We start from the raw sequence: 26,239 nt of genomic DNA, 5'->3' as shown, positions 1-26,239 counted from the left end.
ATATTCAAATAATACGTGATCGTAAACGTTCACATTACGGTCAAAATATTCCGTACACATACGTGATCGCAAACGTTTCGAAACATTACGATCGAAATATTCGTACACACGCATACGAAATGCTCAAATAATGACGAAATATTCCGTAATAATACGCGATCGTAAATGTTTCGAAACATTACGATCAAATATCTGCACAATACGTGACGTAAATGTTCAAGCATTACGATCGAAATATTCCGTGTATACACAAGCATCGCAACGCACTAAAGCATTACGGTCAAAATATTCCTAATACGTGATCGCAAATGTTTCGAAACATTACGATCGAAATATTCGTAATAATACGTGATCGTAAATGTTCACATTACGAATCGAAATATTCCAGAGCCAATAATGGGATCGCAAATGTTTCAAACATTACGACGTAAATATTCCGTATTACTACGCGACGAATGCTCAAGCATTACGACGAATATTCCAATAATACGTGATCGCAAATGCGTTCAAGCATTACGGCCAAAATATTCGCATAATATTTTATCGCATTACTAAACATTACGACGAAGCACTTAATAATACGGACAATGCTCAAAGATATGTCAAAATATTCGTATTGGCCACGTGATCGCAAATGCTTCAAACATTACGACAAATATTCCGTATTAGTACGTGATCGCAAATGTTCAAGTACACATCAAAATATTCTTACAATAATATATCGCAATTGTTCCAAGCATTACGACAAATATTCGTATTAATATTGCAGATCGTGAATGCTAAACATTACGACAAATTTGTAGATGATGACAATGTTCAAGCATTACGACGTAAATATTCCGCACAATACGTGATCGCAAATGCGTTTCAAACATTACGGCCAAAATATTCCTCGTATTACGTGATCGCAAATGTTTCAAAACATTACTAGCCAAAATATTCCGCAGTAATTACGAGCATCGCAAATGCTCAAGCATTACGACAACATTCCTCAAGTATTAATACGCGGATCGCAAATGTTTCAAACATTACGGCCAAAATATTCCGCAGAATTACGCATATCGCAAATGTTTCAAACATTACTACAAAATATTCCGCAATTACTACGAGCATCGTAAATGCTCAAGCATTACGACAAATATTCGCACAATACATGATCGCAAATGTTTCAAACATTATGATCGAACACCTGCAATAATACGTGGATCGCAAATGCGTTTCAAACATTACGTCAAAATATTCGCAGTAATTACGATATCGTGAAATGTTTCAAACATTACAGTCAAAATATTCCATTAAATTACGATATCGTAAATGTTCCTTGAAGCATTACGATCGAAATATTCCATAATAATACGTGATCGTAAATGTTTCGAAACATTACGATCAAAATATTCCGTAATAATACGTGATCGTAAATGTTTCGAAACATTACGATCGAAATATTCCGTAATAATACGTGATCGTAAATGTTTCGAAACATTACGATCGAAATATTTCGTAATAATACGTGATCGTAAATATTAGCCCTGTTCATTTCCGGTCGGGTACATTTTTCGGTCGGATTTTGTTGTACAAAAATTATCCAATAAAATTTTTTTATTTTCGATCGCAAATTGAACTGCTTTAGATTGAAATTTAGTTCAAACTCCTTGTATTTCCTGTAACTGATTTTGTTAGGATTAAAAAGGAAATTATAACTTATGTCTTTTTCTTAAATATCACGTAAACAGAAATTATCTAATTTTGGTTGGTTGTTTTTGGTATTCAAAATGGGCTAAAAGTTCAGAAAATGGTTGCGTTGTACACCGAAAAATGCGATCGACCGGAAATGAACAGGGGCTATTTTGAAGCGTTACGGTCGAAATATTCTGTAATAAATTCAATAACTTATATTACGCTACGTAACTTATCTCATCTGGTAATTCAAGTTTCTAAAATAATCATTCTTATTTATTACAATCGTAATATTTCACATTTACACAAAATAAAGTGGCCAACTACATAATGATCAAATATATTTTACCCGAACATGTATTTATTTAAAATTATCTCCTTTATTAAAATAAATGGGATATTAAAATATATGGGGGGATATTAAAATATAAAAAATATATGCGTAGTCAATTATTATTTTATTTTTTATATTGTTTTTTTAATCGCCTCATTCTTTCTTTTGTCTCTTCATCCGTACTACTTATATAAATTCTTCCGCCTTCCTCCTCGTCTTCTTCTCTTATCTCGTTTTCTTCCTCTTCTTGTAATACTTCTTCTGCTTCGTCAGCTACTTCTTCTGCTTCATCAACTTCTGCTGCTTCATCAACTCCTTTGTTTGTCTCTTCAGCTTCTCGGGAAGCTTCTATTTCGTCATTATCGGAATATGAATAATTATCCTTACTTGTAATTTTTTTCTAAGAAGTAAAACAAAATTAGTTTTTAAATATTACTATTTATTCAAATTTCTAATGCTTACCAAATTCTTCGTTAAAACGGGTTTTATGACAGATTCTGTAACCTGAATATGTAAATTTTTCGGATTTAAAATAATTTCACAAATACTTATTGCATATGCAATTTGCATATTAGATAATTGATTTTTGCCTTTAAGTATTTGGAGGATTCTCGACATATATGTCTCTGGATCCGGATTCTTGATTTTTTTGAATAAATTACCGTAACAATTTTTCACGGCTGGGCTCCCTTTCCATTTTCTTATTTCGCTTTCCTTTAATGCCGTGTTTACGGCAGGGATTGTGGGAAGGTTAAATTCTTTAAAAACGACATACATTATGTCTTTCACTTTAGAAGCTAAAGAACCCTAGGACTACGATGTTTAGCTAGAAGCTAAAGAAAAAGATTTTAAATTTAAATTTCAATAAATTAATGTAAAATCGTAATTTCTCAAAAACTTACGGGAGAAGCAATGTTTTTTTCATAAAATATAATCCATTTATCATATCTTTTAAACCGTTTAATAAAATCATCGTAGTTTTCATTCATATAATTATTAGTGAACTCTCGGTTCATCGGGGGTAGGATATATTGAAGCTTCAAGTAACTTTTTAGCAACTTCTTTGATTATTTTCTATAATCAAGAATATAATGATTTAATGAGGAATTACTACTAAATGTTCAACCACTGATTTACGTAAATATTTGTATTTTTGGGTCTTACCTTTATATATTCTTCATCCCCTTGATTACTATCATTATTTTTATCGACCGATTCTTCTACTTTCGATACTCTGTTTTCTAAAGCCTTTTGGTTGGAAATAATTATATCCAGTTTGGATAAAATTTTTGTATTCTGGCGCAATATTTTCGTTAAAGCTTCTTTATAACAGTAGAATATAAATAATATAAATAATAATATATTAGTAATAATTATTTTTATTTTTCAAAAATATATAATTTAACCAACCATTAATTAATTCATCGGAAGATTCGTCGGTTTTTCTCCGTTTGTCTACATGCTCGACTGTTTCAGTGTTTTTTTTTTTTTATTATTATTATTTTTGTCCATGATTGAAAAAATGAAAAAAAAGAGAAATTTAACGGATAGAAGAGAAGAAAGGAGTTTAACGGATGAATTGAGAGAGAAAAGAAAGGGGTTGGTTAATGGATAAAGGAGAGTTTGAAGGATGCCTGTGAAACAATAGCATGAGTTTTTTTTCTGTTAGTGGACTTGCATTGCGTTGCAAAATTTTTTTTTTTTTTTTGAAAGGATTTGTTAAGGGGTGTGAAAAAGAAATAGAAAAGACATGAACTTGCATATATTTCTAAAAAAAAAAAAATCTGGGAACATTTGCAAATCCAGTAGAAGAAAAAAGGTATAAAAAAAAAAAATCTGGGAACATTTGCAAATCCAGTAGAAGAAAAAAGGCATGAAATGAAAAATGAGCAAGACGCTCGAGAGACTAAATCTGCAGACAAAAAAGATGAGGACCAAGCCTACAGAAGATGAACAGAAACAATGCATATTTATATATTTTATTGTTTGTAAATCTTTCTATATACTGTTGTTTGTTAAAAAAAATTATTTGATCATTATGCGTAATGATCGACTACACAACAAGTTTAATTTCATGCAAAGCCTATATATTTCTAGATCGCAATAAATATAAGGTTTTCGTTACATTTACAACAAAGTTAATAGATAAATGACAATCTTTCATGCAAAGCCCTACAATATTTCTAGATCCGAATAAACATTCAAATTTTATAAGGTTTTCGTTTACATTAAAGTTAATAGATAAATGACAATCTTTCATGCAAAGCCCTACAATATTTCTAGATCCGAAATATTTCGCAATAAATATTCAAATTTTATAAGGTTTTCGTTTACATTAAAGTTAATAGATAAATGACAATCTTTCATGCAAAGCCTACAATATTTCTAGATCCGAAATATTTCGCAATAAATATTCAAATTTTATAAGGTTTTCGTTTACATTACAACAAAGTAATAGATAAATGATAATCTTTCATGCAAAGCCCTACTATATTTCTAGATCCGAAATATCTCGCAATAAATATTCAGATTTTATAAAATAATAAGCTGTGCATGATTATAACGAAATTTTTCTAAGCTTATTAATTGATAAATATATAGAAAAATGCTTGTGGTCTTTTGATGCACAACTATTGACCGAAAAAATGTATAACCAACCAGATCGCAGTTACAATTGAGCACAATTTTTGATTGATCGGGTTGGTTATATATCCATAATAGCTTATGTTTATTATAAAATTAAAATCGATCAGGGGGAAAACCAATTTTTGTAGATCTGATTAACCGGCTTATGTTTCCATTAACATGATCTGATCTATAGAGTTTCAAAAATAGGATTTTAGAGATTTTGGCTTATATTAGGCGAGGCTTGTTTCAAATTTGAAATATAGCTTCGCCCGAAACTCACTTTATGATTATCGAAATACGCCACTTTTCGTAGAAAAATTTAAAAAGAGGTAAACTTTTCACAATGATCTACGCCTGAGCCGGATCATGTTGTGGCTAATTATTTTTCGGCTAACTACACCATTATGCAAACGTTTATAAATTGACATAAATGAGCAAATAATTTTTTAATTAATTTGTAAAGTTTAAATTCAAGTAAATAAAATACTCTTAAAAATGTCATATAAATGCCCTTTTTGTCCAAGGTACTTCAGCACAAGGTCTGCATACACTCAACATAAGAATTTTTGTACTCCGCCTAATAACGATAGTAGCGATAGTGAAGAATTAGAAGAATTTGAACATAAAACTAATAATCATGATATCGAGGTAAAGAAAATAGGAAATTATAAAATTTTTTGAATTTCTTTTTTAACATAATTAATTTTATAGATGGTCCGTGAAGATTCATGCGAAGATCTTTCTGATAATAAAAGTACAGACTCGGAAATAAATAATCAGAGTTTTCAAAGTATGATGTCAATTTCAGAGGTTGGTGAAATTGATCAAAATATAGAAGAAATAGACCACGATGAAAATGAAAATGTCTTTGAAAATATCTTGGAAGATTCTGATTCAGAATTGAATGAAGAAGAATCCAAACCAGAAATTAATGTTAATTACCCAAGTGAAGCATATGGTGATTTAATGGCATTAGTTACGAAACATAAACTTAACAATGCGACAGGAAATGCTATAATTAAATTCTTTAATAAACATGCAAATTTAGATAAATCACCTCTTCCAAGATCTATCGAACAAGGCCGCAAATATATGGATAATATGAAACTACCAAATTTAAATTATACTAAAACTAGTATAATGAATTATAATAATAATGAGTATTTTCTTTATCATCAGTCTTTAATAAACTGTATAAAAAATATTTTGTCAATTTCGGACATATCACAAAATTTTGCGTTAACTTTTGAGAAAGTTGAGGTAATTATTTTATACTTTCGTATGAAATATACAACTTAATATTATAGGATATTTACTAATCTTCATATAAACTTAAAGCATAACGGTGAAAGGGAGTTTAGCGAACAAAATACTGGGATATGGTGGGAAAATGCGGAAAAATCTCTGCCACCTGGTGCCAGGCTTTTATCTTTAATATTATATTCTGACGCTACAAATGTTGACACACTAGGAAAAAGTCAACTCCATCCCATTTACTTGTCTATTGGTAATATTAAAAATTGGAGGCGTAATAAGAAAGATGCAAAGCAATTATTAGCGTATCTGCCGATCTTAAAATCTAATAATATTACTGAAAGGAAGTCTGAAACATTTAAGATTGCTGTTCGCGAATGCTTCCATAAATCTTTGGAATTGTTACTAGACCCTTTATTAAAATTAAATAAAAATGGCATTGATCTATTTTTAAATAACGAAATGATTTGGTTTTATCCTAGAGTTTCAGCTATAATATCTGACTGGCCGGAAGCTGCAACGTACTGTCTTACATACAAATCACCAATGTCGAAACATCCTTGTCATTTTTGTCTAGTCACAAGAGACAATCTTGCTGATCTTAATTTACAAATTGATGATATAACACCACGAACTCATGTTAATATGCAGCAGTATTTTAATCAAAACTCGGGAAATTCCGTTTGCATTGAAAATATATCTAATTTTTTTTGGAATCTGCCGTAAGTTTACATAATATTTGTTAGGCATCCAGCCATTTCGCCAAATCACGTAAGCATTACAAGCATTACACTAACATGAGTTTATTTTTATTAATTTATATTAAGTAATATAAATATCTATCAAGCCACAGTGCCTGATAGAATGCATCATCTCGATTTAGGCCTCTTTCATTATCAAATCGATTATACGAAAAAACTTTTAGGGGCGCAATGTGGCAAAACTTTAGTTGATGAAGTAGATCATCGATTAGCCGCAATACCAAGATTTCCCGGTTTGAAGATCTTTACAAATGGCATACAATCAATAGCCAGATTAACAGCTAATGAGTATCGCAATCTGATGAAAGTAATGGTTTTTGTAGTGGACAATTTGTTTGTAAATAATGAGGATGATGAAAATTTTGTAAAGAATGAAGATCTGGCAAAACTTTACGAAGCTTGGAATGAAATGTATGCAATTAGTCGATATGAAAATTTCAAAGAAAGTGATTTGGCCAAATTTAGGGTATGTACTACATAATTATTATAAAACAACGCTGTCCACTAATACTTAAAATTATAATTTCAGGAATCTATAAACAATTGGTCTCAAATGTTCATAAAAATTCTCCAATGTATGTCCCCTCGGAGTTAAAATTACCAAAACTGCATTCGTGGGCATATCATATAATTGATTCGATTCGATCATTTGGTGCAGTTAATGGATACACTACGGAGACTTACGAAAGCCTTCACAAAGAATACGTTAAGAATCCCTACCGATTAAGTAATAAAAAAAATATTGAAGTTCAAATAATGAAAATAGCAAGTATTATTTATATAAAATACACAATACTATGTTAAATTTCTAAAAAAAATTAATTTTTATAGATTCGGCGACAATCAATAACAAATATAACCCATCGATTACCAAATTCAGCTACTATCCCTCGTATATTTAAATTTACAGCAATACTTTTCGAATTTCTATTAAAAGATGCCCATGATTTTTTTGTAGAACAGGCTAATATAGACCACAAAATGAGATCTGGATTTGACAATTTTTTGGAATGTTTAAATCTGTATATGGATCACGAAAGTATTGCAAATGAAAGCCAAGTGACAATATACAGATCAGTTATAATAGAAAATGGTGCAATAATGCGTGCTACTAACAGTTATTATGGCAGACCTTGGTATAGTAATGTGTCTGTTCGTATGAATTCTGATGAATTATTTGATTACGCTTCTGATCAAGGCATTTGTTACGGGCAGGTAATTTTTTAATTGATTTGATACTACATATTTATATAATATTGCTAATTTAAAAATGATTTTTTAAATTAAGGTTTTATTAATAGCGAAAATAGAACTTAAGAATCAAAATATTCCATTAAATCTCGCATTAATTCAGTGGTATGACTTCAAATTTCAAAATCAACCACATCTTTATGGGTGTCCCTTACTAGAAATTACGGAAATCTATAACTTTATTGATATAGAAGCAATACAAGATATCGTACATATAGTACCCCGGTTTAATAAAACAAATGAATATTTTGTAAATAAATACATATTTTAATAAAGTTTATTATATTTAACGACAGCGATACTAATATCTTGTATAACGTTACTGATCTAAAATATGACTATTACTTTTCCTTTTTTGATAAGGTAAGTTTTATGGATTTCCGTAAAGTTACGGTTGAATGCGTAAATTGTTCCATTTTTATTGGTTAGACTGTTCATGTCTGATCGGTTACACCAACTAATAAATTCGTGATCAAAAAATGCTGATCAAACAACCCTGACTAATATATAATGAGTTGGAATTTTATTTCACTCAGGAGTGGTATCATTAGATTTTTTATAATGTGTATGCATGCTTATGTTTTCGAAATTATATAAATTTTTTATCGTACAAAGAAAAACTTTAATGTTTATTGTTTCCATGTAAGATACGACTGACATAATTATTACTACTAAGTATGCGAAGGTTTCTGCAGTTCCTGCGAATTCTACTTTAATGACTTGTACGAAAAATTGCTTGGTTTAGTATAATGAGTAAGTATCGAAATCATGCGAATTTCTATCCATAATAATAAAACTCATGTTCACGTGTTTATGTTTTATTTCCATATATGATATAACAATGATATAATTATTAAATATTCGAAGGTTCAAGGTTCCTGCGGATTCTACTTTAATGACTTGTCGAAAAATTGCTTGGTTTAGTATAATGAGTAAGTATCGAAATCATGCGGTTCTATCCATAATAATAACAAGGAAAAAACTCATGTTCCATATAAAGTGATATAATTATCGAATATTCGAAGGTTTCTGCGGTTACTGCTTTAATGACTGGTACGCCTGGTTTTAGAATAATGAGTAAGTAATCGAAATTATCCTTATGTTCACGTGCGTGTTTTTATTTCCTCAACTGACATAATTATTACTAAGAAAGTTTCTGCGGTTCTACTTTAATGACTGGTACGAAAAAATTACCTGGTTTAGAATAATGAGTAAGTAATCGAAATTATGTGAATTTATCCTTATGTTCACGTGCATTTGGTTTTATTTCCTCAACTGACATAATTATTACTAAGAAAGTTTCTTTGCCTGGTTTAGAATAATGAGTAATTATGCCTATGTTCACGTGCATGTGTTTTTATTTCCTCGACTGACATAATTATTACTAAGAAAGTTTCTTTTCCTGGTTTAGAATAATGAGTAATTATGCGAATTTATCCTTATGTTCATGTGTATATGTTTTTATTTCCTCAACTGACATAATTATTACTAAGAGAGTTTCTGCGGTTCTGCTTAATGACTGGTACGAAAATTTGCATGATGTAATTATTGAGTATTCGAAAGTTTCTGTTAATGACTGGTACGAAAAATTGCTTGATTTGGGGTTAAAGAGTTTTTTTTTTCATAAATAAGGACCAATTTTTTTTTCTTCAGAAATATTTCTTTTTTTCTTAAATTGTAAGAAATCCCATTTTTCAAAAGTATCATTATGGAATCAGGAAATAAATTGAGAGAATCCTCTCGTAAGAAAATTGAGGAATTGCTAATCGAAGGGAATCATAAGCGCAGTGATAGAGGCCGAAGCAGAAGCAGAAGCAACAGCAGTAAAACCAACATCAACACCAACGAAACCATCAATGACGAAATTTATATTACTCAGACTAAGAGATGGCTTCCTGTAAATTCAAAAATTGAAGGTATTCGCAAATATTTAAGAAATTAATAAAATTATCTTGTAATTAATTAATATTTATTGTAATTATGGTAGATCGATTAACAAAGATTGAAAATAAAATCGATACTTTAAGTAAAGAAATACAAGAGTTTAAATCCGAGTTAAAAACTTTATTTTCTGATAAAATAAATTTGACATCAAGCGTTAAAGAATCATTCATAGCGGTAAGAATATCTTTGAAATATTTAGTTTTATTATTTATTTACATTCTAATTATTTTGAATTTCGACTAATTTTAGGATGTTGTGAAAAATGTTTCGAAATTATTAATAAAAGTATCGATTTACCCAACAAAAGATGAATGTTGTGGAGCGGTTGAAGGATATTTATCACTGAACCATGCGAGTTTTTTCTCTAATTTTACTGAAGACGATTGGATCTCGTTTTACAACGAGAATATACATAAACAAGTAAGTCCTTATTCGATAGTAACAAAATGTTTAATAAAATAAAATAAAATATTAAGTATTAACTTTCTTCGTAGTTAACAAAACAAGTACGGTCCGTAAGAGGAACATTGTCCTCGAAATCAAGGGAGGCTATTTTTTCTATATTCGGATCCCGTTTACCACCTATAAACACAAATGCCGGGCCGTCTGAAATTGCAAAATGGAAAAGAAAACCCGAGGTTAAAAGTTGTTATGAAAGCCTGTTTACAAAGATGAATCCCAAGGACAAAAATTCTTCGATTGTTTTAGTGAGCGTTATTGACAGAGTCCTCCAAAATGACCATTCTAATGCAGAAATCGCATATGTTCTTGCGATCTGCTCAACAATTTTGAACCCAAATCATGACGAAATAATGTTGAAAAAGAATATCATGAAACAAAAAGTTAAAAAATTTTTAGTAAGTTTGTAATTTTGTAGTAGTATTTAATAAAATATCATTTCATGGCTAATCAATCATATTATTCTTTAAAGAAAAAAATCAATAATCAAACGGGCATAAATTATTCTGATTTTGAAGATAATAGCTATGAGGAAGAAGAAAGTGGAAATGAAACTGAAGATGATGAAGATGATGATGTGATGATGTATAATAAGGTGAATTTTATTATATGCATAAGATAATTATATATATGTTTATTTGTTTTAATAAATTTATTATTTTTTTTATTGGTTTGGCAGGACTGGTGAATATATTAATAATATATATAATATTACGAATTAGTAATTGATATGTACAATTTCAAAAAAAAAAATACCCCCACTCCTCTAAATTTTATAAATTAAATTTATTTGATAATCATTTAAAAGAGCATCTCTCTTCAAAAAACAAAAACAAATCAATAAATTTTACGTTTTTGCGATTAATTTATATATATAATTTTATTAATATGAGTTTTTCTCATTTGGCTGATAACTGTTAAACAATAAAAGAATTTTTATACATGAAACACAAAAAATTATTTTGAATTTGATCGCAATTTTGTTAAAATTCATAGTTACAATTGAATGTGTAAAATTGTTCTATTTTTTATTGGTTAGACTGGAGTTCATTGTCTGATCGGTCACACCAACTAATAAATTCGTGATCAAAAAATGCTGATCAAACAACCCTGACTAATATATAATGAGTTGGAATTTTATTTCACTCAGGAGTGTATCATTAGATTTTTTATAATGTGTATGCATGCTTATGTTTTCGAAATTATATAAATTTTTTATCGTACAAAGAAAAACTTTAATGTTTATTGTTTCCATGTAAGATACGACTTACATAATTATTACTACTAAGTATGCGAAGGTTTCTGCAGTTCCTGCGAATTCTACTTTAATGACTTGTACGAAAAATTGCTTGGTTTACTAGTATAATGAGTAAGTATCGAAATCATGCGAATTTCTATCCATAATAATAAAACTCATGTTCACGTGTTTATGTTTTATTTCCATATATGATATAACAATGATATAATTATTAAATATTCGAAGGTTCAAGGTTCCTGCGGATTCTACTTTAATGACTTGTCGAAAAATTGCTTGGTTTAGTATAATGAGTAAGTATCGAAATCATGCGGTTCTATCCATAATAATAACAAGGAAAAACTCATGTTCACGCGTAATTATTTATTTCCATATAAAGTGATATAATTATTGAATATTCGAAGGTTTCTGCGGTTACTGCTTTAATGACTGGTACGCCTGGTTTAGAATAATGAGCAAGTAATCGAAATTATCCTTATGTTCACGTGCGTGTTTTTATTTCCTCAACTGACATAATTATTACTAAGAAAGTTTCTGCGGTTCTACTTTAATGACTGGTACGAAAAAATTACCTGGTTTAGAATAATGAGTAAGTAATCGAAATTATGTGAATTTATCCTTATGTTCACGTGCATTTGTTTTTATTTCCTCAACTGACATAATTATTACTAAGAAAGTTTCTTTGCTTGGTTTAGAATAATGAGTAATTATGCGAATTGTACGAAAAAATTTCCTGGTTTAGAATAATGAGTAATTATGCGATTTATCCTTATGTTCACGTGCATTTGTTTTTATTTCCTCGTCTGACATAATTATTACTAAGAAAGTTTCTTTTCCTGGTTTAGAATAATGAGTAATTATGCGAATTTATCCTTATGTTCATGTGTATATGTTTTTATTTCCTCAACTGACATAATTATTACTAAGAGAGTTTCTGCGGTTCTGCTTAATGACTGGTACGAAAATTTGCATGATGTAATTATTGAATATTCGAAAGTTTCTGTTAATGACTGGTACGAAAAATTGCTTGATTTGGGTTTAAAGAGTTTTTTTTTTTCATAAATAATGGTCAATTTTTTTCCTTCAGAAATATTTTTTTTTCTTAAATTGTAAGAAATCCCACTTTTTCAAAAGTATCATTATGGAATCAGGAAATAAATTGAGAGAGTCCTCTCGTAAGAAAATTGAGGAATTGCTAATCGAAGGGAATCATAAGCGCAGTGATAGAAGCCAAAGCCGAAGCAGAAACAACAGCAGTAAAACCAACATCAACACCAACGAAACCATTAATGACGAAGTTAGCGTTCTTCAAACTAAGAGATGGCTTCCTGCAAATTCAAAAATTGAAGGTATTCGCAAATATTTAAGAAATTAATAAAATTATCTTGTAATTAATATTTATTGTAATTATGGTAGATCGATTAACAAAGATTGAAAATAAAATCGATACTTTAAGTAAAGAAATACAAGAGTTTAAATCCGAGTTAAAAACTTTACTTTCTGATAAAATAAATTTGTCATCAAGCGTTAAAGAATCATTCATAGCGGTAAAAATATCTTTGAAATATTTAATTTTATTATTTATTTACATTCTAATTATTTTGAATTTCGACTAATTTTAGGATGTTGTGAAAAATGTTTCGAAATTATTAATAAAAGTATCAATTTACCCAACAAAAGATGAATGTTGTGGAGCGGTTGAAGGATATTTATCACTGAACCATGCGAGTTTTTTCTCTAATTTTACTGAAGACGATTGGATCGCGTTTTACAACGATAATATACATAAACAAGTAAGTCCTTATTCGATAACAAAATGTTTAATAAAATAAAATAAAATATTAAGTATTAACTTTCTTCGTAGTTAACAAAACAAGTACGGTCCGTAAGAGGAACATTGTCCTCGAAATCGAGGGAGGCTATTTTTTCTATATTCGGATCCCGTTTACCACCTATAAACACAAATGCCGGGCCGTCTGAAATTGCAAAATGGAAAAGAAAACCCGAGGTTAAAAGTTGTTTTGAAGGCTTGTTCAAAAAAATGAATCCCAAAGACAAAAATTCTTCGATTGTTTTAGCAAGCGTTATTGACAAAGTCCTCCAAAATGGCCATTCTAATGCAGAACTTGCATATGTTCTTGCGATCTGCTCAACAATTTTGAACCCAAATCATGACGAAATAATGTTGAAAAAGAATATCATGAAACAAAAAGTTAAAAAATTTTTAGTAAGTTTGTAATTTTATAGTAGTATTTAATAAAATAAGATTTCATGGCTAATCATATTATCTTTAAAGAAAAAAATCAATAGTCAAACGGTCATAATTTATTCCGATTTTGAAGATAATAGCTATGAGGAAGAAGAAAGTGGAAATGAAACTGAAGATGATGAAGAAGATGATGTATAATAAGGTGAATTTTATTATATGCATAAGATAATTATATATATGTTTATTTGTTTTAATAAATTTATTATTTTTTTTTATTGGTTTGGCAGGACTGGTGAATTCATATTAATAATATAATATTACGAATTAGTAATTGATATGTCATTTAAAAGAGCATCTCCTTCAAAAAACAAATCAATAAATTTTACGTTTTTGCGATTAATTTGTATATAAAATTTTATTAATTTGAGTTTTTCTCATTTGACTGATAACTGTTAAACAATAAAGAATTTTTATACATGAAACACAAAAAATTATTTTGAATTTGATCGCAATTTTGTTAAAATTCATAGTTACAATTGAATGTGTAAAATTGTTCTATTTTTTATTGGTTAGACTGGAGTTCATTGTCTGATCGGTCACACCAACTAATAAATTCGTGATCAAAAAATGCTGATCAAACAACCCTGACTAATATATAATGAGTTGGAATTTTATTTCACTCAGGAGTGTATCATTAGATTTTTTATAATGTGTATGCATGCTTATGTTTTCGAAATTATATAAATTTTTTATCGTACAAAGAAAAACTTTAATTTTTATTGTTTCCATGTAAGATACGACTGACATAATTATTACTACTAAGTATGCGAAGGTTTCTGCAGTTCCTGCGAATTCTACTTTAATGACTTGTACGAAAAATTGCTTGGTTTAGTATAATGAGTAAGTATCGAAATCATGCGAATTTCTATCCATAATAATAAAACTCATGTTCACGTGTTTATGTTTTATTTCCATATATGATATAACAATGATATAATTATTAAATATTCGAAGGTTCAAGGTTCCTGCGGATTCTACTTTAATGACTTGTACGAAAAATTGCTTGGTTTAGTATAATGAGTAAGTATCGAAATCATGCGGTTCTATCCATAATAATAACAAGGAAAAAACTCATGTTCACGCGTAATTATTTATTTCCATATAAAGTGATATAATTATTGAATATTCGAAGGTTTCTGCGGTTACTGCTTTAATGACTGGTACGCCTGGTTTAGAATAATGAGTAAGTAATCGAAATTATCCTTATGTTCACGTGCGTGTTTTTATTTCCTCAACTGACATAATTATTACTAAGAAAGTTTCTGCGGTTCTACTTTAATGACTGGTACGAAAAAATTACCTGGTTTAGAATAATGAGTAAGTAATCGAAATTATGTGAATTTATCCTTATGTTCACGTGCATTTGTTTTTATTTCCTCAACTGACATAATTATTACTAAGAAAGTTTCTTTGCTTGGTTTAGAATAATGAGTAATTATGCGAATTGTACGAAAAAATTTCCTGGTTTAGAATAATGAGTAATTATGCGATTTATCCTTATGTTCACGTGCATTTGTTTTTATTTCCTCGTCTGACATAATTATTACTAAGAAAGTTTCTTTTCCTGGTTTAGAATAATGAGTAATTATGCGAATTTATCCTTATGTTCATGTGTATATGTTTTTATTTCCTCAACTGACATAATTATTACTAAGAGAGTTTCTGCGGTTCTGCTTAATGACTGGTACGAAAATTTGCATGATGTAATTATTGAATATTCGAAAGTTTCTGTTAATGACTGGTACGAAAAATTGCTTGATTTGGGTTTAAAGAGTTTTTTTTTTCATAAATAATGGTCAATTTTTTTCCTTCAGAAATATTTTTTTTTCTTAAATTGTAAGAAATCCCACTTTTTCAAAAGTATCATTATGGAATCAGGAAATAAATTGAGAGAGTCCTCTCGTAAGAAAATTGAGGAATTGCTAATCGAAGGGAATCATAAGCGCAGTGATAGAAGCCAAAGCCGAAGCAGAAACAACAGCAGTAAAACCAACATCAACACCAACGAAACCATTAATGACGAAGTTAGCGTTCTTCAAACTAAGAGATGGCTTCCTGCAAATTCAAAAATTGAAGGTATTCGCAAATATTTAAGAAATTAATAAAATTATCTTGTAATTAATATTTATTGTAATTATGGTAGATCGATTAACAAAGATTGAAAATAAAATCGATACTTTAAGTAAAGAAATACACGAGTTTAAATCCGAGTTAAAAACTTTACTTTCTGATAAAATAAATTTGTCATCAAGCGTTAAAGAATCATTCATAGCGGTAGGAATATCTTTGAAATATTTAGTTTTATTATTTATTTACATTCTAATTATTTTGAATTTCGACTAATTTTAGGATGTTGTGAAAAATGTTTCGAAATTATTAATAAAAGTATCAATTTACCCAACAAAAGATGAATGTTATGGAGCGGTTGAAGGATATTTAATACTGAACCATGCGAGTTTTTTCTCTAATTTTACTGAAGACGATTGGATCGCGTATTATAACGAGAATATACATAAACAAGTAAGTCCTTATTCGATAACAAAATGTTTAATAAAATAAAATAAAATATTAAGTATTAACTTTCTTCGTAAAGTTAACAAAACAAGTACGGTCCATAAGAAGAACATTGTCCTCGAAATCAATGGAGGCTATTTTTTCTATATTCGGATCCCGTTTACCACCTATAAACACAAATGCCGGGCCGTCTGAAGTAGCAAAATGGAAGAGAAAATCCGAAGTTAAAGATTGTTTTGAAGGCCTGTTCAAAAAAATGAATCCCAAAGACAAAAATTCTTCGATTGTTTTAGCAAGCGTTATTGACAGAGTCCTCCAAGGTGGCAATTCTAATGCAGAACTTGCATATGTTCTTGCGACCTGCTCAACAATTTTGAACCCACATCATGACGAAATAATGTTGAAAAAGAATATCATGAAACAAAAAGTTAAAAAATTTTTAGTAAGTTTGTAATTTTGTAGTAGTATTTAATAAAATATCATTTCATGGCTAATCAATCATATTATTCTTTAAAGGAAAAAATCAATAATCAAACGGCCATAAAATATTCCGATTTTGAAGATAATAACTATGAGGAAGAAGAAGGTGGAAATGAAACTGAAGATGATGAAGAAGATGATGTATAATAAGGTGAATTTTATATGCATAAGATAATTATATATATGTTTATTTGTTTTAATAAATTTATTATTTTTTTTTATTGGTTTGGTAGAACTGGTGAATATATTAATAATATAACAAATATTACGAATTAGTAATTGATATGTACAATTTCAAAAAAAAAATGCCCCCACTCTTCTAAATTTTATAAATTACATTTATTTGATAATCATTTAAAAGAGCATCTCCTTCAAAAAACAAATCAATAAATTTTACGTTTTTGCGATTAATTTGTATATAAAATTTTATTAATTTGAGTTTTCTCATTTGGCTGATAACTGTTAAACAAATAAAAGAATTTTTATACATGAAACACAAAAAATTATTTTGAATTTGATCGTAATTTTGTTAAAATTCATAGTTACAATTGATTCGTAAATTGTTCTATTTTTTATTGGTTAGACTGGAGTTCATTGTCTGATCGGTCACACCAACTAATATCAAAAATGCTGATCAAACAACCCTGACTAATATATAATGAGTTTGAATTTTATTTCACTCAGGAGTGGTATCATTAGATTTTTTTATTCTGTGTATGCATGCTTATGTTCGAAATTATACAAATTTTTTATCGTGCAAAGAAAAACTTTAATGTTTATTTGTTTCCATGTAAGATACGACTGACATAATTATTACTACTAAGTATGCGAAGGTTTCTGCAGTTCCTGCGAATTCTACTTTAATGACTTGTACGAAAAATTGCTTGGTTTAGTATAATGAGTAAGTATCGAAATCATGCGAATTTCTATCCATAATAATAAAACTCATGTTCACGTGTTTATGTTTTATTTCCATATATGATATAACAATGATATAATTATTAAATATTCGAAGGTTCAAGGTTCCTGCGGATTCTACTTTAATGACTTGTACGAAAAATTGCTTGGTTTAGTATAATGAGTAAGTATCGAAATCATGCGGTTCTATCCATAATAATAACAAGGAAAAAACTCATGTTCACGCGTAATTATTTATTTCCATATAAAGTGATATAATTATTGAATATTCGAAGGTTTCTGCGGTTACTGCTTTAATGACTGGTACGCCTGGTTTAGAATAATGAGTAAGTAATCGAAATTATCCTTATGTTCACGTGCGTGTTTTTATTTCCTCAACTGACATAATTATTACTAAGAAAGTTTTTTTGCTTGGTTTAGAATAATGAGTAATTATGCGAATTGTACGAAAAAATTTCCTGGTTTAGAATAATGAGTAATTATGCGATTTATCCTTATGTTCACGTGCATTTGTTTTTATTTCCTCGACTGACATAATTATTACTAAGAAAGTTTCTGCGGTTCTGCTTAATGACTGGTACGAAAATTTGCATGATGTAATTATTGAGTATTCGAAAGTTTCTGTTAATGACTGGTACGAAAAATTGTTAAAGAGTTTTTTTTTTTCATAAATAATGGTCAATTTTTTTTCTTCAGAAATATTTTTTTTTCTTAAATTGTAAGAAATCCCATTTTTCAAAAGTATCATTATGGAATCAGGAAATAAATTGAGAGAATCCTCTCGTAAGAAAATTGAGGAATTGCTAATCGAAGGGAATCACAAGCGCAGTGATAGAAGCCAAGCCGAAGCAGAAACAACAACAGTAAAACCAACATCAACACCAGCGAAACCATCAATGACGAAGTTAACGTTCTTCAGACTAAGAGATGGCTTCCTGTAAATTCAAAAATTGAAGGTATTCGCAAATATTTAAGAAATTAATAAAATTATCTTGTAATTAATATTTATTGTAATTATGGTAGATCGATTAACAAAGATTGAAAATAAAATCGATACTTTAAGTAAAGAAATACACGATTTTAAATCCGAATTAAAAAATTTACTTTCTGATAAAATAAATTTGTCATCAAGCGTTAAAGAATCATTCATAGTGGTAGGAATATCTTTGAAATATTTAATTTTATTATTTATTTACGTTCTAATTATTTTGATTGAAGGATATTTAGTACTGAACCATGCGAGTTTTTTCTCTAATTTTACTGAAGACGATTGGATCACGTATTACAACGAGAATATACATAAACAAGTAAGTCCTTATTCGATAACAAAATGTTTAATAAAATAAAATAAAATATTAAGTATTAACTTTCTTTGTAAAGTTAACAAAACAAGTATCGGTCCGTAAGAGGAACATTGTCCTCGAAATCAAGATGGTGCTATTTTTTCTATATTCGGATCCCGTTTACCACCTATAAACACAAATGCCGGGCCGTCTGAAGTAGCAAAGTGGGAGAGAAAACCCGAAGTTAAAGATTGTTTTGAAGGCCTGTTCAAAAAAATGAATCCCAAGGACAAAAATTCTTCGATTGTTTTAGCAAGCGTTATTGACAGAGCCCTCCAAAATGACCATTCTAATGCAGAACTTGCATATGTTCTTGCGATCTGCTCAACAATTTTAAACCCAAATCATGACGAAATAAGGTGTAAAAAGAATATCATGAAACAAAAAGTTAAAAAATTTTTAGTAAGTTTGTAATTTTGTAGTAGCATTTAATAAAATATCATTTCATGGCTAATCATATTATTCTTTAAAGAAAAAAATCAACAGTCAAACGGGCATAAGATATTCCGATTTTGAAGATAATAGCTATGAGGAAGAAGAAAGCGGAAATGAAACTGAAGATGAAGATGATGATGTATAATAAGGTGAATTTTATTGTATGCATAAGATATTTTTTTTTTATTGGTGTGGCAGGACTGGTGAATTTTATGTTTTTGCGATTAATTTGTATATAAAATTTATTAATTTGAGTTTTTCTCATTTGGCTGATAACTGTTAAACAAATAAAAGAATTTTTATCCATGAAACACAAAATTATTTTGAATTTGATCGCACAAAATTTATCAATTTTGTTAAAATTCATTTTTTTGTTCCTCTTTCGCAATATTTGGAAAGTTAAATTTATTTCTATCAAGTCTGATGCCGAGTGCCGACCATAAGAAATTATAAATTTGTGAAAAGTGTTACAAATTAACCTCTAGTTATTTGTTATATTATTTATATAGTATATATTATCAACACGTCATGCATATTTCTCTTAATTTTATATTTATCATGCAAGAATTTTTTTTTAATAGTCGAGGTCAGAATTCTTTAGGACTCTACCAAAATCATATAATTTGACTCACAGATTACGAATTAATTTTATAAATCTAGTAAATTTGATAAATTAACCTATTATGGCATATACATGTGTTCATGTGATCATCTAAAAATAGCTAAACACGAATTAAATAAACAAACTTAATATTCTCTATACGCTCTATTTTGCAAGGACCGCTCATTGTACATTTGCGTAGCAGAAGACTAGCAGAAGTATCATGGAAAGTATTTATATATATTCATAGGCTTTATGAATATTTATAATATTAATAAATTATACATGAAAAAGCTTTGCAACAGCTGCTGGAAAAATGAACGCGTACTTTCAATATAGTAGAAGTATGGAAGTTATTTATATTTCATAATTTCATTAATATTCGTAGGTTTACGACTATTTCATAATATTAATAATTGTTCATGGAAAGTTTTGCGTACAATATAATGGTAAAGGTATGGAAAGTATTTATACTCCATAATTTAACTATTTTATACAATATTAATAATTATAACTGTTGGTCTAACTTTTGAACTTATAAAGTAAAAATAAAATTAACGCGTGCTCTCAATGTAGTAGTGTAGAAGGAATGGAAGGTATTTGTACTTTGTAATTTCGTTAATGTGTTTACGTCTTTTTTATAAAAAATATTAATAATCACGCATAATGAACTGTTGGTTTAACTTTTTGAACTTGTAGAAATAAAGTTAACACGTGCTTTCAATGTAGTAGTGTAGAAGGAATGGAAGGTATTTGTACTTTATAATTTCGTTAATGTTCGTATGTTTACGTCTTTTTTATAAAATATTAATAATCACATAAAATGACAACTGTTGGCCCAATTATTGAACTTGAATATTCGTTGATGCAGAAATGAATTTAACGCTCTCAACGTAGTAGTGTAGAAGGAATGGAAGGTATGTACTTCACGATTTCGTTAATGTTCGTATGTTTACGTCTTTTTTATAAAAAATATTAATAATCACGCATATTGAAACTGTTGGTTTAACCTTTTGAACTTGTAGAAATAAAGTTAACGCGTGCTCCCAACGTAATAGTGTAGAAGGGATGGAAGGTATGTATTCCTTAATTTCGTTAATGTTCGTATGTTTACGACTTTTTAATAATAATCACAACTGTTTGGTCCAACTTTTTGAACTTGTAATGTTTGTTTGATGTAGAGATGAATTTAACGCATGTTCTCAACGTAATAGTGTAGAAGGAGTGGAAGGTATGTACCTCACAATTTCGTTAATGTTCGTAAGTTTACTTTTTTTTTTATAAAAAATATTAATAATCACGCATAATGATAACTGTTGGTCTAACTTTTGATCTTGTAATATTCGTTGATGCAGAAATGAATTTAACGCATGCTATCAACGTAGCAGTGTAAAAGGACTGAAGGTATGTACTTCATAATTTCGTTAATGTTCGTACGACTTTATTACAATTATGTTTATAGGTTAAGTTTTAATAACAATTTGTCTTTACAACACATCCTTTTGATATTAACAAATAATGTTATCCAAATGACTTTTATTTTATAATATCAGATATAGCAAAATATTAATCGCAGATGAAATAGAAGTGAAGTTGAAAAAGAAAAAGTCAAAGAACGAAAGTCAAATAAATGAAGATGAGCGACAAATAAGATTAAAAAAATTCTATTGACGAGATTGAACGCAATATTATGATAGTTTTAAATACAAATTATTTATTGTAGCTATATTTCGAATAAAAATACAAAAATTACATAAATTTATAAAATATTACGTGTAAGTTACAGTGAAAAATGTTATTTTGTAATTACATATATTAATCACTTGAATTTGTGAAAAAAGTTCGCGAAATAATAATATTTTGGAAAAGTTTCGAAATATTGTACCGTAAACCTGCGAAATTCTGCGATGTAAAATTACGAAATGTTATACTTTCGGAAAAGTTTCGAAATATTATACCGTAAACCTACGAAATTCTGCGATGTAAAATTACGAAATATTATACCTTCAGAAAAGTTTCGAAATATTATACCGTAAACCTACGAAATCCTACGACGTAAAATTACGAAATATTACATTTTCGAAAAGTTTCGAAATATTGCACCCGTAAACCTACGAAAATCCTACGACGTAAAATTACGAAATATTACACTTTCGAAAAGTTTCGAAATATTGCACCCGTAAACCTACGAAAATCCCACGACGTAAAATTACGAAATATTACACTTTCGAAAAGTTTCGAAATATTGCACCGTAAATCTAAGAAATTCTACGATGTAAAATTTACATACATGGCAATATTACACTGTAATTCTACGAAATATTACGCGTAAACTTACGAAATATTGCGTTGAAATTACGAAATATTACTGTTGCGTAATTTTTCGAAGGTCATGTAAATTTACGGAGTATTTCGCAGGCGTAAATTTTCGTAATATTACGCCGTATTCAATTTGCAGATGTATGTAAATTTATAAGTAGAATAAGTTCTCTTAAATTATAAAGACTGTTATTTAAATAGTTTTTGAGAAAAACAGAAAAGTTTGATTTTATAAGTAAAATACAATTTTTTATTTTAAAAAAGGTTTTTTTAATCAAATCTTCAAAATTTTAGTATGATTTGTATTTACTCAGGTTTGTTTTATACATTTATTATTTAAATTGAAAAAATTTATAATGTTTTTTAACTCTACTCAAAATTATAATTTTTATTTAGAATTAAATGATGTAGTGATAAAAAATATTAAAAATTTTTCAAAAAAACTATTTATATATTTAGTTTTATTATACTGTATAATAGGACCCCGAACAATATATATATAGGTCAGATAAAAAATTCAAAATTTACTAAAGTCAATAAGCAAATATTTTTCATATCTGCTAAGCAAACTTTTATCTAACCTATAAATTTTTTACACTGCTAAGCAACTTATTTTATGACATATATATATTTATATATAATTTTTTTTATAAAATATGTATATAAAAAAAACTAAAAAAACAAAAATTTTCGAAATAATATATAGATAAAGCTATTATTATTTTTTTGTAATATTATAAATGTTTCTTATTAATATTTCGTATATCTGTTCTGTGACTTCAGAGCGTAATTTAGGCACTTTAGTCAAAGGAAACATCCAAAATCTTCTTAAGTAAGGTTGTTCAGCAGGTTCGAATTTACTTACATATAAATTTATATCATGATTGAATAGATATTTATGGATTTATTTATGTTTTTTGTAACGCCACCAATATGCGGAATTTTTATTTTTAAAATTTACTGTAAAATTTGTCAAAAAAAATATTTTTAAAAAATTTTCTAAGTAAAAATGAAATAACTTTTATTGATTATTACAAAAATTATAGTGTAAAATTATAAAAAAACAGAAAACCACTTATTTTTCCCTTCCCACCCACCCGTTGCTCTCATTTTAAATATATATTTTTTAAATGTTACATGAACACGTATATGATTTATAATTTTAATGTTATGTGAACGCGTATTTGTTTTATCAAAAACACATTACACGATTGCAAAAGTATCGGACTTGATCCTTCTGGGAGTGTCATCTTAACCCGCTGCATGCACATTGTCGATCACATATATTTTACAATACTTCATGAATAGGATTGACAACATGCATGTGAAAGGGTCAAGTTAGCACTGCGTCGCAAGTAATGATGCCGGGCGAAATTGTTTTTTATAATCTGAAATATTTCAGATTTTTATCTAAAATCCTAAACTTATTCTGAATCTGAAACCCTTTCCGAAATCCGATTTAATATCCGAAATGACGAAATATAATAATTATGTTAAACTAACTAAATTAGTCATTTACTTTATTTTTATATACCAATCATTTATTTTATTAATGTATTACAATTTGCAATATCGATATAAAACTATTTTATCAAAATACACAATTTGAAAGTGGTATTTCCAATTAAATCGTCGTCTAACAAATGTTGTTGAACTAGTTCTTCAACATCATAATCACTTTCCGTTTCATTTTCACTATTATTATTAGCACTATCATTTAAATTCTCACTATCAATGTCACTACCAACATCGCTATCACTATCACTTTCAACATCGCTATCATCTGAATTTTTATCATTGTTATTTAACCCTTTTACTGTATCTTTCAAATCAAAATAATTCTCAATAATTAAAACCCGAACTTCATAATTAGGAATCTCTAAAGTAGGTGATCTTATCCTATTATCAACCTTATCATCCTCTTCTTCAAATTGTAAAAATGTTGAATTATTAATCATTTCGTATAATTCTTCATTTGTATATTGTTGACTAGTATAAGTAAGCTCATTCTTCATATTAGACAAATAATATGAACGAATTTTTGCCATTGACTCAATTGTTGAAAGATCCAAACGTTGCCTTCTCTTGCCATATAACCAACTAAGAGTAGAAAAAATCCTCTCGCATCCTGCACTATGTGGAGTAATAGAAAATATCATTATTGCTAAATCTTTAAGATAATCATATTTGTCTTTGATTGAATACCACCAACTCATTGGTGTTTCAAGACTGTTATCAAAATCTTGATTATACGGACTACGTCTCAACTCATAGTTGCGGATTTGTGCTAAAAGACGGTTACATAACTTTTTATCACCACCATTATTTCGCCAAATTTGACCTGCGCTGCAGTAGTGGTTATAATTTTCCAATATTCTGTTTTTAATCCTTGTCCTATTAGAAAAAAATTAATAAATAATTTGTTAGTAATTTATTTAATGAAAATTCGTTTAGTACTTCAGTTGAAAATAATAAATTTACTAACCTCGATAATTAGGATGTAAAAAATACGATAAGATATATATATTTGGATCAAACTTATCCCAATATTTATTAAATGACTCGATACAATGTTGATGAAATCCTACCATTTCTTGAGATGGTAATTTTTTAATAGCATTCGCTAGTAAAATCAATTGAATAAAATAATCGGCAAGATTTGTACTTGCACCTTCAAGTAAGGTGATTGCGGTTTTAATGGGCTTTAGGACTTTGGTTAACTTGTTAACATTCACAAAAAATTCTGAGCCTTTAATACTTCTTTTAACTGATTTATTTGTAATCTCATCAGGATTATTCATCAACACCTGTAAATATAATATTTATTAATTATTTTTAAATTTAAGCAATTATAATTGATAAAGTTGAAAATAAATAGACTTACATGTTCTAATGCAATTTGTAAACGTGAAACTGAATTTGCAGCTTCATACATAGATGTCCACCTTGTTTCAGAATAAGTTTTAAGACCTCCACCTTCAATTTGTAACGTAGTAGCAGCATCAGCCAATAATTTTCCTACTATATGAGACTGTTTAAAGAATGATATAATTCGATTGCAACTTTTAATTGTTTGTTTAGCCATATCATGCCCTAAAAAATTAATAAATACTTGGTATAAAAATTAATTAAATAAAAATCATAATATATTAATATTCTTAAAGCATACCCATTATTTGTTTAGTTATTAAATTTATAAAATGTGCGATACATCGAAGATCAATAATATTGGAAAATTGGCTTATAACTATTTCTCGTGCTTTAATACAATTTGCAGCATTATCAGTAACTAATGCAGTTATTTTTTCGGAACCAATTTTTCCAATAATATTAGTAATCTCGCTTGCTAGAAACTCTCCCGTATGATAATCACTTGAATAATCATTAAGGGAGTAAAGATATTGTTCACGATCAGGTGTTAAAATTATGTAATTATAAATGGAAGCGCCACTCAGACTAGTCCATCCATCAATCGCTTTATAGAGTTAAAGAATTAAATGAATAATTAATAAATTATAAATTATTAAAACAATAAAAATATATTTAAAAAATAAGCTTACCAAGCGTTAGATTCTCAGAATCTTCGATAATTTTCTTAACCTTTTTATTAATTCTTGCCGTTTCTTGATTTAAAAATCTACCACTAAGCAATTCACATGAAGGCGGCACATATCCTGGTCTCATTTCATGAAGAAATTCAATAAAAAATGGGTTTTCAATAATTGAAAATGATATCCCACAACACGTAAATGCGCACACGAGAGCCCGAGTGATGGAAGCTTCTTTTTGAGGAGTTA

The 26,239-nt window shown here is 28.5% G+C and overlaps 6 protein-coding genes across 6 annotated transcripts; 5 read left to right on the top strand and 1 right to left on the bottom strand.

Moving 5' to 3' along the window:
• Nucleotides 1-2,135: 2,135 nt before the first annotated feature.
• OCT59_005752 (uncharacterized protein) lies at nt 2,136-2,788 on the bottom strand (the record flags this gene model as incomplete). The annotated part of the gene is made up of 2 exons (XM_066140814.1): nt 2,136-2,411; nt 2,474-2,788. The coding sequence occupies 2 exons, from the start codon at nt 2,786-2,788 to the stop codon at nt 2,136-2,138; spliced, it is 591 nt and encodes a 196-aa protein (XP_065997662.1).
• A 6,825-nt stretch (nt 2,789-9,613) lies between these two features.
• Nucleotides 9,614-10,996, top strand: OCT59_005751 (uncharacterized protein; the record flags this gene model as incomplete). The annotated part of the gene is made up of 6 exons (XM_066140812.1): nt 9,614-9,821; nt 9,893-10,023; nt 10,099-10,269; nt 10,344-10,706; nt 10,781-10,903; nt 10,988-10,996. 6 exons carry the CDS (start codon nt 9,614-9,616, stop codon nt 10,994-10,996), a joined length of 1,005 nt encoding a protein of 334 aa, XP_065997661.1.
• A 1,708-nt stretch (nt 10,997-12,704) lies between these two features.
• OCT59_005750 (uncharacterized protein) lies at nt 12,705-13,970 on the top strand (the record flags this gene model as incomplete). Its single annotated transcript, XM_066140811.1, has 5 exons — nt 12,705-12,912; nt 12,980-13,110; nt 13,186-13,356; nt 13,428-13,790; nt 13,860-13,970. 5 exons carry the CDS (start codon nt 12,705-12,707, stop codon nt 13,968-13,970), a joined length of 984 nt encoding a protein of 327 aa, XP_065997660.1.
• Nucleotides 13,971-15,700: 1,730 nt separating this feature from the next.
• Nucleotides 15,701-16,973, top strand: OCT59_005749 (uncharacterized protein; the record flags this gene model as incomplete). The annotated part of the gene is made up of 5 exons (XM_066140810.1): nt 15,701-15,908; nt 15,976-16,106; nt 16,182-16,352; nt 16,426-16,788; nt 16,863-16,973. The coding sequence occupies 5 exons, from the start codon at nt 15,701-15,703 to the stop codon at nt 16,971-16,973; spliced, it is 984 nt and encodes a 327-aa protein (XP_065997659.1).
• Nucleotides 16,974-18,493: 1,520 nt separating this feature from the next.
• Nucleotides 18,494-18,786, top strand: OCT59_005748 (uncharacterized protein; the record flags this gene model as incomplete). The annotated part of the gene is made up of 2 exons (XM_066140809.1): nt 18,494-18,681; nt 18,768-18,786. The coding sequence occupies 2 exons, from the start codon at nt 18,494-18,496 to the stop codon at nt 18,784-18,786; spliced, it is 207 nt and encodes a 68-aa protein (XP_065997658.1).
• A 517-nt stretch (nt 18,787-19,303) lies between these two features.
• On the top strand, nt 19,304-19,667 carry OCT59_005747 (uncharacterized protein; the record flags this gene model as incomplete). Its single annotated transcript, XM_066140808.1, has 2 exons — nt 19,304-19,489; nt 19,560-19,667. The coding sequence occupies 2 exons, from the start codon at nt 19,304-19,306 to the stop codon at nt 19,665-19,667; spliced, it is 294 nt and encodes a 97-aa protein (XP_065997657.1).
• Between the last annotated feature and the right edge of the window lie 6,572 nt (nt 19,668-26,239).

This window comes from Rhizophagus irregularis, chromosome 14 (genome assembly GCF_026210795.1).
Source record: "Rhizophagus irregularis chromosome 14, complete sequence".
Classification (NCBI taxonomy): Eukaryota; Fungi; Glomeromycota; class Glomeromycetes; order Glomerales; family Glomeraceae; genus Rhizophagus; species Rhizophagus irregularis.
This window is presented reverse-complemented; position numbering and strand designations above follow the sequence as displayed.